The sequence below is a fragment of the Malaclemys terrapin genome, chromosome 1, assembly GCF_027887155.1.
Source record: "Malaclemys terrapin pileata isolate rMalTer1 chromosome 1, rMalTer1.hap1, whole genome shotgun sequence".
Classification (NCBI taxonomy): Eukaryota; Metazoa; Chordata; order Testudines; family Emydidae; genus Malaclemys; species Malaclemys terrapin.
In genome coordinates, this window is record NC_071505.1 from 112,349,315 (window position 1) to 112,365,000 (window position 15,686).

The 15,686-nt window shown below is 45.5% G+C and overlaps 1 protein-coding gene across 1 annotated transcript in view; it reads left to right on the forward strand.

Annotated features, from left to right (window-relative positions):
* Positions 1-15,686, forward strand: part of USP18 (ubiquitin specific peptidase 18) — a 35,392-nt gene that overhangs the window by 6,115 nt on the left and 13,591 nt on the right. The window contains exons 3-7 of the mRNA XM_054035722.1: positions 297-484; positions 1,542-1,678; positions 7,315-7,530; positions 9,081-9,177; positions 13,554-13,699. Coding sequence (XP_053891697.1) covers positions 7,368-7,530; positions 9,081-9,177; positions 13,554-13,699 — 406 coding nt within the window. The 5' untranslated portion in view covers positions 297-484; positions 1,542-1,678; positions 7,315-7,367. The remainder of the gene's footprint in view (positions 1-296; positions 485-1,541; positions 1,679-7,314; positions 7,531-9,080; positions 9,178-13,553; positions 13,700-15,686) is intronic.

Genomic DNA, 15,686 nt, shown 5'->3' on the forward strand with positions numbered 1-15,686 from the left:
GTTCCCTTTTCTGTATACCCGCTTTTTGCTCCTGACTCCTTCCCTTCACCCCCGTACCTGTGCTGGGATTCTTCCCCTAAGCAACAGAGTGCTGTGTGAACCAGTGGGGGGATACCTTAAAGAAGCGGGCCAGGGTTCCAGTCAAACTTTTAATTTAAAAGCTAGACTCTGAGCTGATTCACGGCACCCCGCTTGCTTCTGTGTTCCGCCTGGTTGAAAAGGGAGGAGCAGCCTCATGTTGTCCATAGGAAACCGTCACCGCAGCAGCTCTTGAGTTTCACTTTCTATGCTTCCAGCGTGTTCAGTGGGAAATCAAAACTGAACGAAAGGCTGTGCGCAATGCCGCCCCCTGAGGCTGCAGGGGAGGACATTTCACAGGCAGATAAGGGGAGACTCCCGTTGAGATCGGAGCTCTGTCTAGCTCAGGGAACCGAAGAGAAGCAGAAAGCAGTCCACCGGGCTCTTCGTTCTCCCCGAAGCTGCAGTAAGTACCACCCTTTTCACTCAGAGTTCATATACTCGATTTTGCATGGCTGGACTTTTGTTTTTAGCGGCAATTTCCGGAGAAATGCATGGCTCACACACACGGCTTTAAACCTTCATCTCTAGGTTGTCAGCTCACGTCTAGTCCAAGCCAATACAAATTGACTTAACTTGGTGGCAGTCTCAGAATAAAGACCAAGCACTTAAAGAATATGGAAACGTATCTAGTTTCGCATCGCTGCAAGTGTTCTCTCCGAGTCAGGGCAAGGGAGCCAACAAAGTTTGCACTGCAGATGGCTGTGCGGTACTCCTTCATCAGACTACGGGTGTGAGGACCAGCAATCCTGCAGGTTCCATCCCCCCTAAACTAACTTTATTTAAAATACAAACTACCAAACTGATATGTTAACGCTTTTCAGGGGACACAGAATTATTAAGATCTATGAGCGGTATTTCTGTTTTTACTACAGCACTGGGGTGAATTACTTTGTAATTAGTAGAAACGTTTTCTTTCAAATTCCCATATCATTCTGTGACCATTATCAAAGTAGAATTTTCAGAAGGCTCTTAATGAAGTTTCACATGAACTACAAACATTTTTGCCCTAGCAAACCCAGAAAAGAATCTTTTTGTGGGGAACAGAGATAGGTCAAGGATACTAGGAAAGACATTGAAAAAGTCTCTGTCGCATAGGTGCTGGAATAAAGGGTGCTGCAGCACCCCCTGGCTTGAAGTGGTTTCCATTATATACAAGGTTTACAGATTGGTTCAATGACTCCTAGCACCTCCAATATACACATTTTTCCAGCACTCCTGTGGTTCTTCACCAAATCAGATTAGGAGATGTGTTTTATGAAATTAAGAGAATAGCATATTAAATGCAACCCCCCACAAAACTGTATGCAACATTATGGGTTCACTTTCTTTTGAACTAGAGAGAGAAATCTGTAAATCATATACAAGAATAATAAAACATTCTATATAGTGCAGCATAAACATTAAGTAAACAAACCTCACAACATGTCGGTGAAGTTGATAATGTTCTCTCTCTTTTACAGATGAGACACAGAAAAGTTAAATGACTTGTCCAAGATTACAGCCAGTCACCGACAACTGTGGTTAGAACTTTTGTTTTTCCTAACTCCTAGACCTGAGTTCAGTTCCTAAATCCTGCTGCTTCTCTCACTGGACAATGGTAAATATATTTTTTCCCCTCAAAAGCATGGTTATATTTTGGTGTTGACAGAATTGTGATTCTCATTTAGTAGTCTTTAAGGTCTATGTAAAAATTAAGATGGATCTGAGAAATCTGTGCTCTTTATCCATTTATGATTTAGAGAGAAAATAAGTAGGTCCCGTGTCAGTGATGTGACTATCACTTCTTTAAAAACTTTCTAAATTTGACTCAGTTAGGCACAGTTAGCCTGAAAAACAGTACATTTTGAAAGGAGACATTTAGCAGCACTTGTGTTAAACCATTTCTCCACCTCTTATAAAGCAGAACCAGGATTTCCTGTATTTAGGAAGGTAAATGGTACTATAGAAATTCTGAGATTTCCTTGTATGAACATTGAAGACAAAATGTGAATATCAGATCACTGGTATTTAGATGCATATGATTCGCAGGGCAAATGTAAATTTAACTCACATATAGTGCAATGTTTGTGAAATATTAAAGAGGCATATGTGAAGATTAAATTTCCCCTTAAAAATGTAGGCAGATTTATTCAGATGGATATTGCTAACATTGTGTACATGAATCTGCATACTATATAAAAATTGTCAAATTGCTAAAAGCCTGGTCAAAATTATCCCTTTGAACCTCAGTTTGAAAAGCTATTGAAGCCAGTAAAACATAATGTGATTTGGAAATGAAACTCTACACTGATTCATAGATTCCAAGGCCTTGAAGGGACCATTGTGGTCATCTACTCTGATGCACTGTACAACAAAGGCCATAGAACTTGCCCAAAATAATTCCTAGAGGATATCTCCTAGAAAAACATCCAATCTTGATTTAAAAATTGTCACTGATGAAGAATCCACTACAACCCTTGGTAAATCGTTACAGTGGTTAATTACTCTCACTATTAAAAGTGTATGCTTTATTTCCAGCATGAATTTGCCTAGGTTCAATTTCTAGCCATTGGATCGTGTTCTGCTAATCTCAGATGGATTGCAGAGCCCATTATTTTTTCCCCATGTAGGCTATAATCAAGTCATCCCTTAACCATCTCTTTGTTAAGTAAATAGATTCAGCTCCTTGTATCTATCACTATAAAACATGTTTTCTAATCCTTTAATCATTCTTGTGGCTCTTCTCTGAACCCTCTCCAATTTATGAATGTCCTTCTTGAACTGTGGTCACCAGAACTGAATATAGTATTCCAATAGCGGTTGCACTAGTGCCAAATACAGAGGTAAAATAACCTCTCTACTCGAGATTGCCTTGTTTATGCACCCAAGCATTGCATTAGTTCAGTGGTTCTCAAACTTTTGCACTGGTGACCCCTTTGACACAGCAAGACTAAGTGCGACCCCCCCCCTTATAAATTAAAAATACATTTTTTATATTTAACACTATTATAAATGCTGGAGGCAAAGTGTGGTTTGAGGGTGGAGGCTGACAGATCGCGACCCCCCAGGTAATAACCTCATGACCCTCTGAGGGGTCACAACCCCCAGTTTGAGAACCCCTGCATTAGCTCTTTTGGCCACAGCATCGTTCTAGGAGCTCACATTCCGCTGATTAACCACGATGACTCCCAAATTTTTTTCAGTCACTGCTTCCCAGGATAGAGTCCTCCATCGTGTGCATATGGCCTACATTCTTTGTTCCTAGATGTATTCATTTACATTAGCCATATTAAAATGCATATTGTTTTCTTGTGCCCAGTTTACCAATCAATCCAGATCGCTCCAGTGACATGTCCCCTTCATTATTTATCACTTTCCCAATTTGTGTGTCATCTGAAAACTTTATCAGTGATGATTTTATTTTTTTTCTTTCTTTCAGGTCATTAATAAAAAATGTTAAATAGCATAAGGCCAAGAACCAACCCCTGGGGATGCCATTAGAGACACACCCACTCAATAATGATTCCCCGTTTACAGTTACACTGAGGCTTATCAGCAGGGCCAGCTCTAGGCACCAGCTAAGGAAGCAGGTGCCTGGGGCGGCAAATCTGAAGGGGCGGCAAATCTGAAGGGGCGGCACTCCAACTTTCCCCCCCCCCCCTTCTTCAGTGGAACTTCAGCGGCAGCCTTTTCTTTTTTTCTTCCTCGGTGGCAGTTCGGCGGCAGCTTTTTCTTTTTTTCCTTCTTCGGCAGCAGTTTGGCGGCAGCTTCTTCATTTCTTCTTCTTTGGCGGCACTGCTGTGGCCGCTTTTTTTTTTTTTTTTTTTTTTTTCTTCTTTGCTTCGCCGCTTGGGGCGGCAAAAAAAGTAGAGCCGGCCCTGCTTATCAGTTAGCCAGCTTTTAATCCATGTAATGTGTAAATATTAGTTTGATATCTTTCTAGTTTTTAAATCAAATATCATTCAGTACCAGGTAAAATTCCTTACGGAAGTCTAAGTATATTATATCAACACTCTTGCCTTTATCAACCAAACTTGTAATCTCATCAAAAAAAGATACCAAGTTAGTTTGACAGAATCTATTTCCTGTATATGCATGTTGATTGGCATTGATTATATTACTGACCTTTAATTCTTTACTAAACAAGTTCTGTATCAGCAGCTCCATTATCTTTTCCTGGATTGATATCAGTGTGACAGGCCTATAATTACATGAGTCACCAGTATTCACCCAATATTACCTTTCTTCCAGTCTTCTGGAATTTCCCTTGTATTCCAAGACTGTGAGGAGTGTTTTGAGCCTGATAAGTTATCCCTGAGCCTGGATGTTCTGAGCCTGAGTCCTAAGTATCCAGCCAATCCACTAGCAAAGATCTAACCAGATGGCCCCCAAGGCAGATATATAGACTCCGAATGAAAGGAGCCACTTCAGTCAGCTCAGCATCACTACCTTGTTGTGGATACTCCCACAGATGCTTGGTAGTTCAGTCATACTATTCCAGCTCTAGCCTGTACCTGCTTCTGCTCCAGCCATGGCTGGATGGCCTTACAAATATTTATAAAAAAATCAACATTAACAATCCAGTGAACTCCTCAGCCCAGTTCTTTACAAACTCTTGGATGCAAGTCATCTGAACCTTTTGATTTAAAAATATCTAACTTTAGTAGTTTCTGTTTATCACCCTCCTGAGATACTAGTGGCATGGAAACATCCATAATGTTATCATTTGCTTTTTTCCCTAGTACAGAACAGAAATATTTTATGTATTATTGATAATTCTACCATTTCCATCTAATAATGGACTAACACTATTGTCAGGATTGTTTTTGCTCCTAATATACTTTAAAAAAATCTCCTTTTTATTGTCCTTAACTCTGCTGGCTATAGATTTCTCCTAGGGGTCCCTTTGCTTTTCTTATCAATTTTATCCTCACAATTGTCTGCCGCTTACACAATCAGTATTCCTCCCTTTTCTCAAGTGCTCCCTTTCAGCTATGGCCACTTCAGAGTCGTAACAGATTTAAAAATCCTCTTCACCTTCTAGGGCCGGCTCCAGGCACCAGCTTCTCAAGCAGGTGCTTGGGGCGGCCGCTCTGGAGAGGGGCGGCACATCCAGGTATTCGGCGGCAATTCGGCGGACGATCCCTCACTCCACCTGGGAGTGAAGGACCTCCCGCCGAATTGCCGCCGCTGATCGCGATCGCGGCTTTTTTTTGTTTGTTTGTTTGTTTTGGCTGCTTGGGGTGGCCAAAACCCTGGAGCCGGCCCTGTCACCTGCTCTACCCCCTGAATTGTGATTGGCCTAAAGTTCTCCCCTCTTAGCTGAAACTGGCGTAAAGACTTCCATCTCTGGCTATGTCTAGCTCATGCCACCATCTTGGGCTGTGTCCAGTCCTTATGCCTACCCCAGCTAAAGTTCTATCTCTACTAGAGATTTGAATATAGATATATTCAAAAGGTATTTGGACACCTAAACATATTTAACAGTGAAGCTAGAGCCCTATGAAGGACCTTAAACTCCTTCTTTCTTGTGAATGGGTAAGATTTAATGTTAGAGCTCATCTATACTAATAAAATTTGCATTAGTATGGTATTGCTATTCTGATGCAAGTTTCCCTAGTATAGATGAGCCCTACGATTAAATCCTACCCATTCACAAGAGAGAGGGAGTTTAAGGTCCGTCATAGTGCTCAAGCTTCTCCTAGGGCTAGGTTTCAAATGGTCTTAGGTGTATAAATATCTTTGAAAATCTGTCCTTTAGCATCTTAGTCCCACTATTGATGGTATTCTCCCAGCCTAGCACTCAGACTCCAGCCATGCAACGAATCATTTTGCTCCAGCGGTTGGTACTAGCTGGCTCCTTTGGCTATGGTATCCTGGATATTGTTACGTAGTTCTAGCTGCTGGTTACTCTGGTTATATTTGTACCTGTTCTTGCCTCCTCAGGATACTGCAGTCAATTTCTGCTATTGGTGCTTTTTAAATTGCTCATTCCTATTAAGTTGTAACATTTTTTTACATTGTGACTGTTCAGAGATGGATGTTTGAGTTTGGCTATACAGATATGCTACTGGATGAACAGTATAGGGCATCACATTGCTTTGCAGCTTTATTGTGGCGATTTTTTGAAAGCCCATCAGTGTATGCTAAAGGCCCCATTCTTCGAGGTAATGACATTCTCAGCACCCCTTGACCTGCATGAGAGTTGTAATAGTTCTCTTGCTAAGCTGTTAAGGCTGGAATTTCCCAAGGAGCATGAAGGAGACAGGTAAGTGCCTAACTTCTAAGGCTCCTTTGAAAATCCCCACCCCATGTTCTACAACAGAGATTAGTAGCATTTAAAAAAAAAATAGTTTCAAAGACAGGAAAAACAACTATCAGATAACTAAATGAGCCACCACTGAGATTTGTGCCTGCAAGGGGTAGGCAACTCTTCTGAAAATTTACCTAATGATGTATTGTGTTTTCCTTTTGTGCTGGATTAAAGAAAACGTTATTTTTAACAACCACACCAGCATCCTGTTAAAAGAACATTTGTTTTGTTGCAACACTTTTTGTTCCACAGATGTCTGTGCCTTCATTCACCCTGCCTTCCTGAAATGGAATGTTCACAATTCTCTCACTAAGTGGTGCTGCAATTGCAGGATTGAGTATCTACTCTATTGTAGAGAAAATGTTGAAGTTGTACTAATTTTTTATTACACTAGGTGCCAGTACAACAGTTGAGGCTTCCTCACTCTTGATATCAAGAGTATGTTTTTCAGCTTTTTCATTGTTTGAGAATGATAGGATTAGCCTGGTTTCCTGATCATATAAAAACATTTGAGGCAAATAAAGAGGAGTTCAAAGATTTTTGGCAACTAAATTACTGTAATTCCATCTGTGTGGCTATAAACTAATAGTCTGATACTACTGTGGCATACCAGACAAGGCCAGCCAGCTAGATTACAGGGATTCTGAACATTTCTCTCTGTTTTCCTTTGTGTCTAAAGAAACTTAGTGTTGATGAAAGATGCCTAACAGACAGCCCTGCAGACCAGGGTCTTTAATTTAGCCACAAAACAGGTACAGGATGTCCAGTGGCAGTGTGATCTCCACTCATACTGCCCTGCAAATATACTTCTGCGGTGCCAACATGTAATGATGTTAATCATATTTATTTTACTAACATTCTTCATTGTGAAAACTGTTCTGCGTTTGTATAATAAATGCTAAGATGAATCTCACTTTACTATGTTCTGCCCATCTTTCCAGTCTCTCTAGGTCCTTTTGTATTACTGTAGTCCTTGTGTTGCATTGTGCTGTTGATGGGCCAGGGAATTGGCTGCCCAGAAAAAAGCAGAAAGTCAGAGCCCGCACTAAATCAGAGCATGAAGAAGGTGGAAGATGGAGAAGAGGGCAGAGAGGAAGCTGTGGAGAGAGGTGACAAGCAGCTAAGAGCTCTCCGTGGTGTGGCAGACTTAAACAATGGTAATTATTTTGACTCTCCTCCCCCCCCCTTTTTCTGTCTCATTCACTCCATGTTGTTCTCACTCCCCTCTCTCCTCATTCTCTCTCTCTCTCTCTCTCTCCTATTCTTTTTCCCTTTGCTAAAATTCACACATGGAGGAGTCGTACCAAGTGAAAGCTTTGTGCTTTAGAAAAGGGCTACTTGAGGATCCCAACTGTTTACTTCCCTTTAAAACCCTAAACTGGGCAGATTTTCTTTCTAGTTAAGGATGGTTAGATGTTGGTTGCATCTTCCTCCACACTACATCAAAGTTGCTCCTGGGTTTGCTGAAGGGTCACTTCTAGGTTATGGACCCTAATCGCCAAGGTAGATCACTGGACTAGCCTCTCAAAAGCTTTCTTCACTTTTTAAAATGCAGATACTGTTGTATCCCATGCAGTTACCCTTTCTCACCCACTATATTCACCTTTCCATTGTGCCTTTTCTTCACTGCAGTGTTAACTCAAGTTCTCTATACTCCAGTTACCTCCTCTCAAGTTAGCTTAGCTTTAGAGAGTGTGGTCACAGTGATAAACAACATTCCAGCTCTACAGACTGTTTGGATTAGCAACAGGGTAGCCAAGTCCCAGCTGCAATAATAGCGCCAGCAGCAGCAGCACTTGAGTTTTAACCCATGCCCTCTGATGAGCCTGCTAGCTGAAATTTAAAGCGCCACTCAACTCAAGCTAGAGATTTGTGTGTGTGGATTGGAGTCCAGTTACAGGCAACAGCTCAAAGTAACACTGCAGTGAATACAAATCCTGTGAGTGTCTGTCTCTGACGTAAGCTGATTACCTTGATAGGGACAACACATCTCACCTCTACCCATTTTACCCCACTTCCCATGAAAACAGAAGCTTTTGTTTCTCGTACACCTCTGAGTGAAAATTACTTTTCTTTACCTCCTCTCCTTTAGCTTTGTCTCTTTCCTTGAAACTGGGCAAATTGGTTAAAATACTGGAGATAGTTTGTCAGACCTGAACAGGAACCCTGAATCTATTTCCTTGAACTGGTGTGACAGGGCTTTGAAATACGGACCCTAAGCCAGATCTGAATTTTGTGATTAGGGCCTAGCTCCATAGAAGTCTGAATAAACTCCCTCATCCAGACAACCCTCACATATTTGGGGGAATGGGTTTCGAAGTCAGACTAACCTAGATCCAGATTTTGTGGCTTGAACTCATTTTTGGAGGCACCCTCCCAACTCTCTCCAGCTGTCAGAGGCAAACCAATGCTAAGATTTTAAAGGGGTGTAAGATAGGGTTGCCAACCCTCTAGGATTGGCCTGGAGTCTTCAGGAATGAAAGCTTTAAAGATTATGTCATGTGAGGAAATCTCCAGGAATGTGCCCAACCAAAATTGGCAACCCTAGTAAGAGTAGATTGGACCCTTCCACCATCCTGGTGAAGATGCTGGGCCTATATGTTAAATAGGCTGAAAGTACCAAAGGGAAATTTGCCATCTTCTCACCATCCCTTACTCTCCTTGCCTCCATGTGAGCTTTAAGCCCCACTTCCTCTTGTCCCTACAGGAGCCATTGGGCTGTACAATATGGGACTGAGCTGCTGCCTGAATTCTCTGCTTCAGGTGTTCCTCATGAACACACACTTCACCGTGATACTACGAAGGTAAGCGATGCACAGGAGCAGTGCCCATTCCCTGAGCTCAGACTGCCTCACCTGTTTTCAAGTGCAATGTCCATCCAAAGGAATGGCTTATCAGGAGTTGCCAGGTGCTTCCCAAACAAGAGTGGGCCCTGAATATGCCTGAGGCGGAAGACTAGGGCTCTGCAAAACACAGCAATTTTGATTCACGGGGGTTCATTAGAGACTGAAAATAGGCCATATTTGCACATTCATATAATTTAATCCCAGACTGGGATATTTGAGATAATATGTATACTGATCTAAGTATTATATTTTTCCATAACTAGGGTGACCAGATAGCAAGTGTAAAAAATCAGGACAGGGGGTGGGGGATAATAGGTGCTTATATAAGAAAAAGCCCCCAAAATCAGGACTGTCCCTATAAAATCAGGACATCTGGTCACCCTATCCATAACAGCACATCGTTTTATTCTAGTTATATCAATGGAAAATAATCCCTGTGCCACAATATAAATCATTCACTTCACAACTATAAACATTCCACAGCTATAGGCCCAAATTGCACAGCCTTACGCCTGCCTGGGATAGATATTTGTTTGGGTGGACAGACAGCATGTAGTGTCCCATTGGTTTGCTTGAATGTGTTTTGCCCCTTTATTGTGCTGCATTGACTTCAGGGGGTTGCATAGAACAGGTGAGACAGGGCAGATTTGGACCCTGCACCTTTCTGTTGACCACAGTGACAGCTATTTCAATTTGTTTCCAGTTTGTTCAGCTCACTACAGTTTATTTCGTTAAAGTGGATAGTCTCTGTATATTCCCCACTACCTCCATATTTCCCAGAGGAATGATACACTCACTGACATGCTGTAGAAAGTTCACAGCCACCAACAGTACCAGCCTGTGGCAGGTCATCTCCCCATTGAAGACACAGTCCTGTCCTTCAACACCCCGAAACCAGAGGTTTCTAGTCCTCCCCTTTCACACAGAGATTTGGGGGACTGGGCCCTTGAACAGGCAAGGTGTTTTCCAGTTGGCTTCTCACCCTAGTAAAAGCTCCTGTTGTTGCAACATCCTCTCAGAGTGCGTAGGGGAGCTCAGGCCTGCCCTCTCCAGCAGGTTCTAGTCCAGGGCCCAATGGTAGGCAGCTACATTCAACACCCTGGGGTGCTAAGCAGCCACCCCCAGACCACTTCCTACCCAACTCTCCTTTAGCTTGCAGGAGTAAATCACTCCAATCCAGGCTCTGACCTGTATACTCAGTCACCAGCCTCTTCTCTCCTCTCTCTGCAGGTTTGCACAGGGCTGTGGGGTCAGGTCCCAAGCAGTGAGCTCCAGCACAGTATTTTCCCCTCCAAACAGCCATTTTCTCCCTTCCACTGCCTGCTTCTGAGGCTCTGCCACTGTCCCTTTTAAAGCCTTGCCTTCAGCTTGTGCAGGCATTGCAGGTGTGGCTGGGCAGGGCCACCAGAGCTGTTCTTTAACCCCTTGCTCTCCAGTGTGGGGTTTGTATTCCCCATCATACACGCCCAGGGGGAAAGAGACAGGATTGCAGTGCTGCAGAGATGTGGAGAGAGACTAGAACTGGCATAGAGATGTCACTGATGTCTGCTTGCTAGGCTTGGTATGAGGAGTGGGGAAATGAGCAGTGGAGGGGAGGGGAGGGAAGGAATCCTCCCCCCATAGCCACAGGGCAGCTCCAGAGCCATTATGGCAGACCCCAGGCAAAGAGATGGTGGGGGAGGGACAGCCCCATGTTTCAGCTGGCCCCACCCCCCGCCCTGGTGTTAAAGTAGAATGAGCCGGGAGGGGGAGCTCTTACTGCATCAGCTAGGGAGGAGGGGGGCACTGCTTACCCAGGCTAAGGGGAGTTGAAGGGGGGATGGGGAGATGTGGAGGGAGCTTTTTACCAGCCCAAGGAGAAGAAGGGGAGCTCCCCTCTGCTTTCAGAAAAGAAGAGGGATCTGTGCTGACTTTGAACCCCTGCTCATTCCCCACCTGCTGCCCAGGACCGGATTTCCAGTTAGGCACAGTAGACACGTGCCTAGGGGCGCTGGTGTTCTAGGGGTGCCTAAAAGTTAAAAGCGGGTTAAAAGTTAAAAAGTTAATATATACAGCTCCCCTGCGGGCTCCTGGCATGGGTTGGTGGCTACTGAGCATGTGGGGCTGGAGCAGGGTGAGCATCTGAGTCAGCCCGTGTGGGGGTGCTGTGAGCCACGGCTGGGCCGGGTGGCTGCTGAAGGTGCAGGGAGTGTCCCAGCGCCTTCCCAATCTCGGCCGCCCCGCTGCCTCTGCCCCCGTGCCGGGGAGGGAGGGTGTGGCTAGCGCCCCATTCACTTGCACAGGCAGAGCCGGAGCGCGGCTACTGCGCTGGGCTGCGGGAGGTATGGAAGGCACCCAGTTACAGTTCCCCCCTTGCGCCTCACCTGGGGTGGGTGGGCTGCACCCGGCTCAGGGTGGGAGCTCCATGCGTGGCCAAGGGTCCCGTGCATTCCTAGAGAGGCTGTGTTTATATTTCTTTTGGTTTCATTTTTTACGGAAAACACAAAGGTCAGCTGTCAAGGCTGCTTCCCCACTTTGAACTTTAGGGTACAAATGTGGGGGCCTGCATGAAAACTTCTAAGCTTAACTACCAGCTTAGATCTGGTCCGCTGCCACCACTCCCAAAGCTAATTCCCTTCCCTGGGTAGCCTTGAGAGACTCTCCACCAATTCCCTGGTGAATATAGATCCAAACCCCTTGGATCTTAAAAACAAGGAAAAATCAATCAGGTTCTTAAAAAGAAGGCTTTTAATTAAAGAAAAAGGTAAAAATCATCTCTGTAAAATCAGGAGGGAAAATAACTTTACAGGGTAATCAAACTTAAAGAGCCCAGAGGAATCCCCTCTAGCCTTAGGTTCAAAGTACAGCAAACAGAGATAAACACTCTAGCAAAAGGTACATTTACAAGTTGAGAAAACAAAGATAAACTAACACGCCTTGCCTGGCTGTTTACTTACAAGTTTGAAATATGAGAGACTTGTTCAGAAAGATTTGGAGAACCTGGATTGATGTCTGATCCCTCTCAGTCCCAAGAGCGAACAACTTCCCAAACAAAGAGCACAAACAAAAGCCTTCCCCCCCCCCCAGCAAGATTTGAAAGTATCTTGTCCCCTTATTGGTCCTTTGGGTCAGGTGTCAGCCAGGTTACCTGAGCTTCTTAACCCTTTACAGGGAAAAGGATTTTGGAGTCTCTGGCCAGAAGGGATTTTATAGTACTGTACACAGGAGAGCGGTTACCCTTCCCTTTATAGTTATGACATCAGCTGTAGGCGGAGGGGAAGGGGGTGAGGGGCACTGAAGATGCTGTGCCTAGGGATACATAAGGTGTAAGTCTGGCGCTGCTGCTGCCACAGAACTGAGTGCCACACACGGAATACACCCTCCAGGGGTCCCCTCAAACCCTTGCGCCATTTTGCACAGCGTAAGTAATTTGAGAGTAGATAACTTGAGCTAACACTGCAATGAAGAAAAGCCCACAGAGGGACCATTGTGTGTTGGGCCCAGTCTGCAAGATGCTGAGTGCCCTCAATTCCCCTTGAAGTAAGAGACGCTAAGGGTGCTCAGCGCATCACAGGATTGAGCCCAAACATATCACGGGATGTGCCTCTGGGTCTCCAGGGCTGAAATACAACCACAAAACTCCATTGCATTTCTTAGGTTCTAAAATGTGCTCTGGCCAGCCTCCTCCCTTCCTGGTGTCACCTTAATCCTAGTTTGTCCTTGGTTACCATTTCCTTCACCCCATTGCTCCTCCCCGGCACCCTATTTCTAACCAAGAGCAGGAAACTGCACCTGTTGAAATTGGCTATTTCTACCACCTAATATGAGGCTGATTTTCAGTCATGTTAAGGCCCCTTTCCACAGCCTTGGCAAAATAACTTCCCGGGCAGGGCACCTTTCCAGCTGGGGGAGAGTTGAAATAAGGGCTTTATACCAACCCTTTTCCTAGCACACAGCATGGGCAGGATTTTGGGTGTGTTGGAGCAGACGGAAGTGGGTGATGGGCAGGAAGAGGTATATATGTCTGGAGCCCACTGTGCTACAGCTATTCTTTGTTTCCCAGGGTGACTTATAGGCATTTCTGGCCCATCCATTCTGCCCCAAATGCAGGGATGAAGAAACTTAGAATCAAGGCCTCTCTCTTTAAAACATGCTACCTGCCCCACTGGTTGAGGTAGTGCAGCTGCCTCCTGCTGGCAAGTCTTCTTTCTTTACTCTTTTATTGTAGGCATATATGTAATGGTTGCCTCTTCAACTGCTGTCTGTGTTGTTTACTCTGCCCCTTCGGTTATGATGCCTGGTACTTCATACCTGTGATGCTTGCTCACTGCTCCTGTTGCGTTTTCTATTCACAGGATCAGAGTGCCGACAGTACATATAGAACAAAAGAAGAGTGTCCCATACCAAATGCTCTTGCTGTTGGAACAGATGCAGCGTAGCAAACGGAGAGCCGTGTATCCCCAGGAACTTGTCAGCTGTCTCACTTGGCACAATCTGAAATGTAAGCAGTAACCAGCCAGCCCCTGTCTGAACAGGGGAAGTCACCAAGCACTAATAAGCTCAGTGTGTCCTCTGACTCACCTCCTCATGTGTTCTAGGAATTGGAGAAGTGGTAGGACGGAGCCATGCTGGCTGCAGCAGCCTGCCCGCTGGGGAAGGGCAGCTGGGCCTTATTTCTAGATCAGAGGAGACCGACGCCCTGGAGAGCGACCTCACTTTTGGCCAGGGGATGTGATGGCTGCACATATTGTATAGGAGCAGAATGTTTTTCTGTAGGTGAAGGGAGGCACTTTGGTTCTAGACAGAGGTGTGAAATGCTTTGGGAGTAGAGCGAGTCAGATTACTGCTCGACATATCTTGTTATATTGGCATGATCATAGAGGGGAAGCTGCACTCTCTCTCTCTTATTAGAAAATAAGGCCATGTCTACACTAGCACGTATGTCGGCGAAACCTTTGTCTCTCAGGGGTATGAAAAAAACCACCCCCTGAGTGACAGAATTTTTGCTGGCATAAGTGCCTGTGTGCCGAGCGCTATGCTGATGGGAGACGCTCTCCCACCAACATGGCTGCAGCCACTCGTTGAGCTGGTTTTATTATGTCAATGGGAGAGCTTTCTCACATTGGCATAACGCGGCTACATGAGCGCTCTTACAGCGGCACAGCTATATTGGTACAGTTCTGCTGCTGTAAGCTTATAAGTGTAGACATCGCCTAAGTGTCAGCTGGAAGGAAGAGCAGGAACGTGGATGATTGGACTCATTCAAATCCCTGAGCTTATAAAACATATCCAACTTTTTAGCTCTGTCATAAATACTGAGAGAAGACCTGATCAGATCAACCTTCCAGCTGAGCATGTGTCAAAAGCAGATCTATTATTGTACATATGCAATCAATAGTGATTAGTGTTGTGTGTGTCGGTGTGAACACACACATACATGTGCAAAATTTTGCATATATATTGGACTAATCTTTATCATGTAAAATGCAGAACAAGACAGTGTTAAGAGAGCTACAGTAGAGATATACCAGCAAATTCAGACATGGTATAGGCAGGAGGGAAGCAGTTGAGTGTGCCTACTTACATCAGAGCTAAATCTGTCCCTTTGAGATTGAGTTGCCTACATTTAGCCTTCTTTGTTCCAATTAAAGAGAGATGGCCAAATAAATCTCAGAGTTTTACAATGTGGCCCACATTCTCTCTTGTCTTTAATATGGAGGAATGGTGCATAGACACAATAGACCGGGGTGGGCGAACTTTTTGGTCCGAGGGCCACATTGGGGAATAGAAATTGTATGGCGGGCCATGAATGCTCACAAAATTGGGGTTGGGGTGTGGGGGTGTGTGTGCAGGCTCTGGGGTGGGGCTGGGAATGAAGAGTTTGGGGTGTAGGAGGGTGCTCTGGGCTGGAACCAAGGGGTTCAGAGGATAGGACGGAGATCAGGGCTGGGGCAGGAGTGTGGGAAGGGGTGCAGGTTCCAGCTGGGGGTGTGAGCTCTGTGGTGGGGCTGGGGATGAGAAGTTTGGGGTGTAGGAGGGTGCTCCGGGCTGGGATCAAGAGGTTTGGAGAGTGGGAGGGGGATCAGGGCTGGGGCAGGCACTGCCCCTGCAGCTCCCATTGGAGCGTGTAGGAGCTGGAGCGGAGCCATGCCGTGGCTTCCGGGAGCCACGTGGTGCGGGCCAGATCCTGCGCCCCAGCTGGAGCACTGGAGCGGGGCCGAGCCTCCTGGTGCAGCCCCCTGACCCAGCCCCCTGGCTGGAGCAGGGCTGAGCCTCCTGGTGCGGCCCCCTGACCCAGCACCCTGGCCGGAGCAGGGCCGAGCCTCCTGGTGCGGTCCCCGACCCAGCACCCTGGCCAGAGCCGGACTGAGGCACCTGGTGCGGCTTGCGGGTCGGCTTAAAACGGCCCACGGGCCATAGTTTGCCCACCCCGGCAATAGACTCTAGCCTACAATGCTCTGTCTGGATTGGGATGGACTACTAAATCC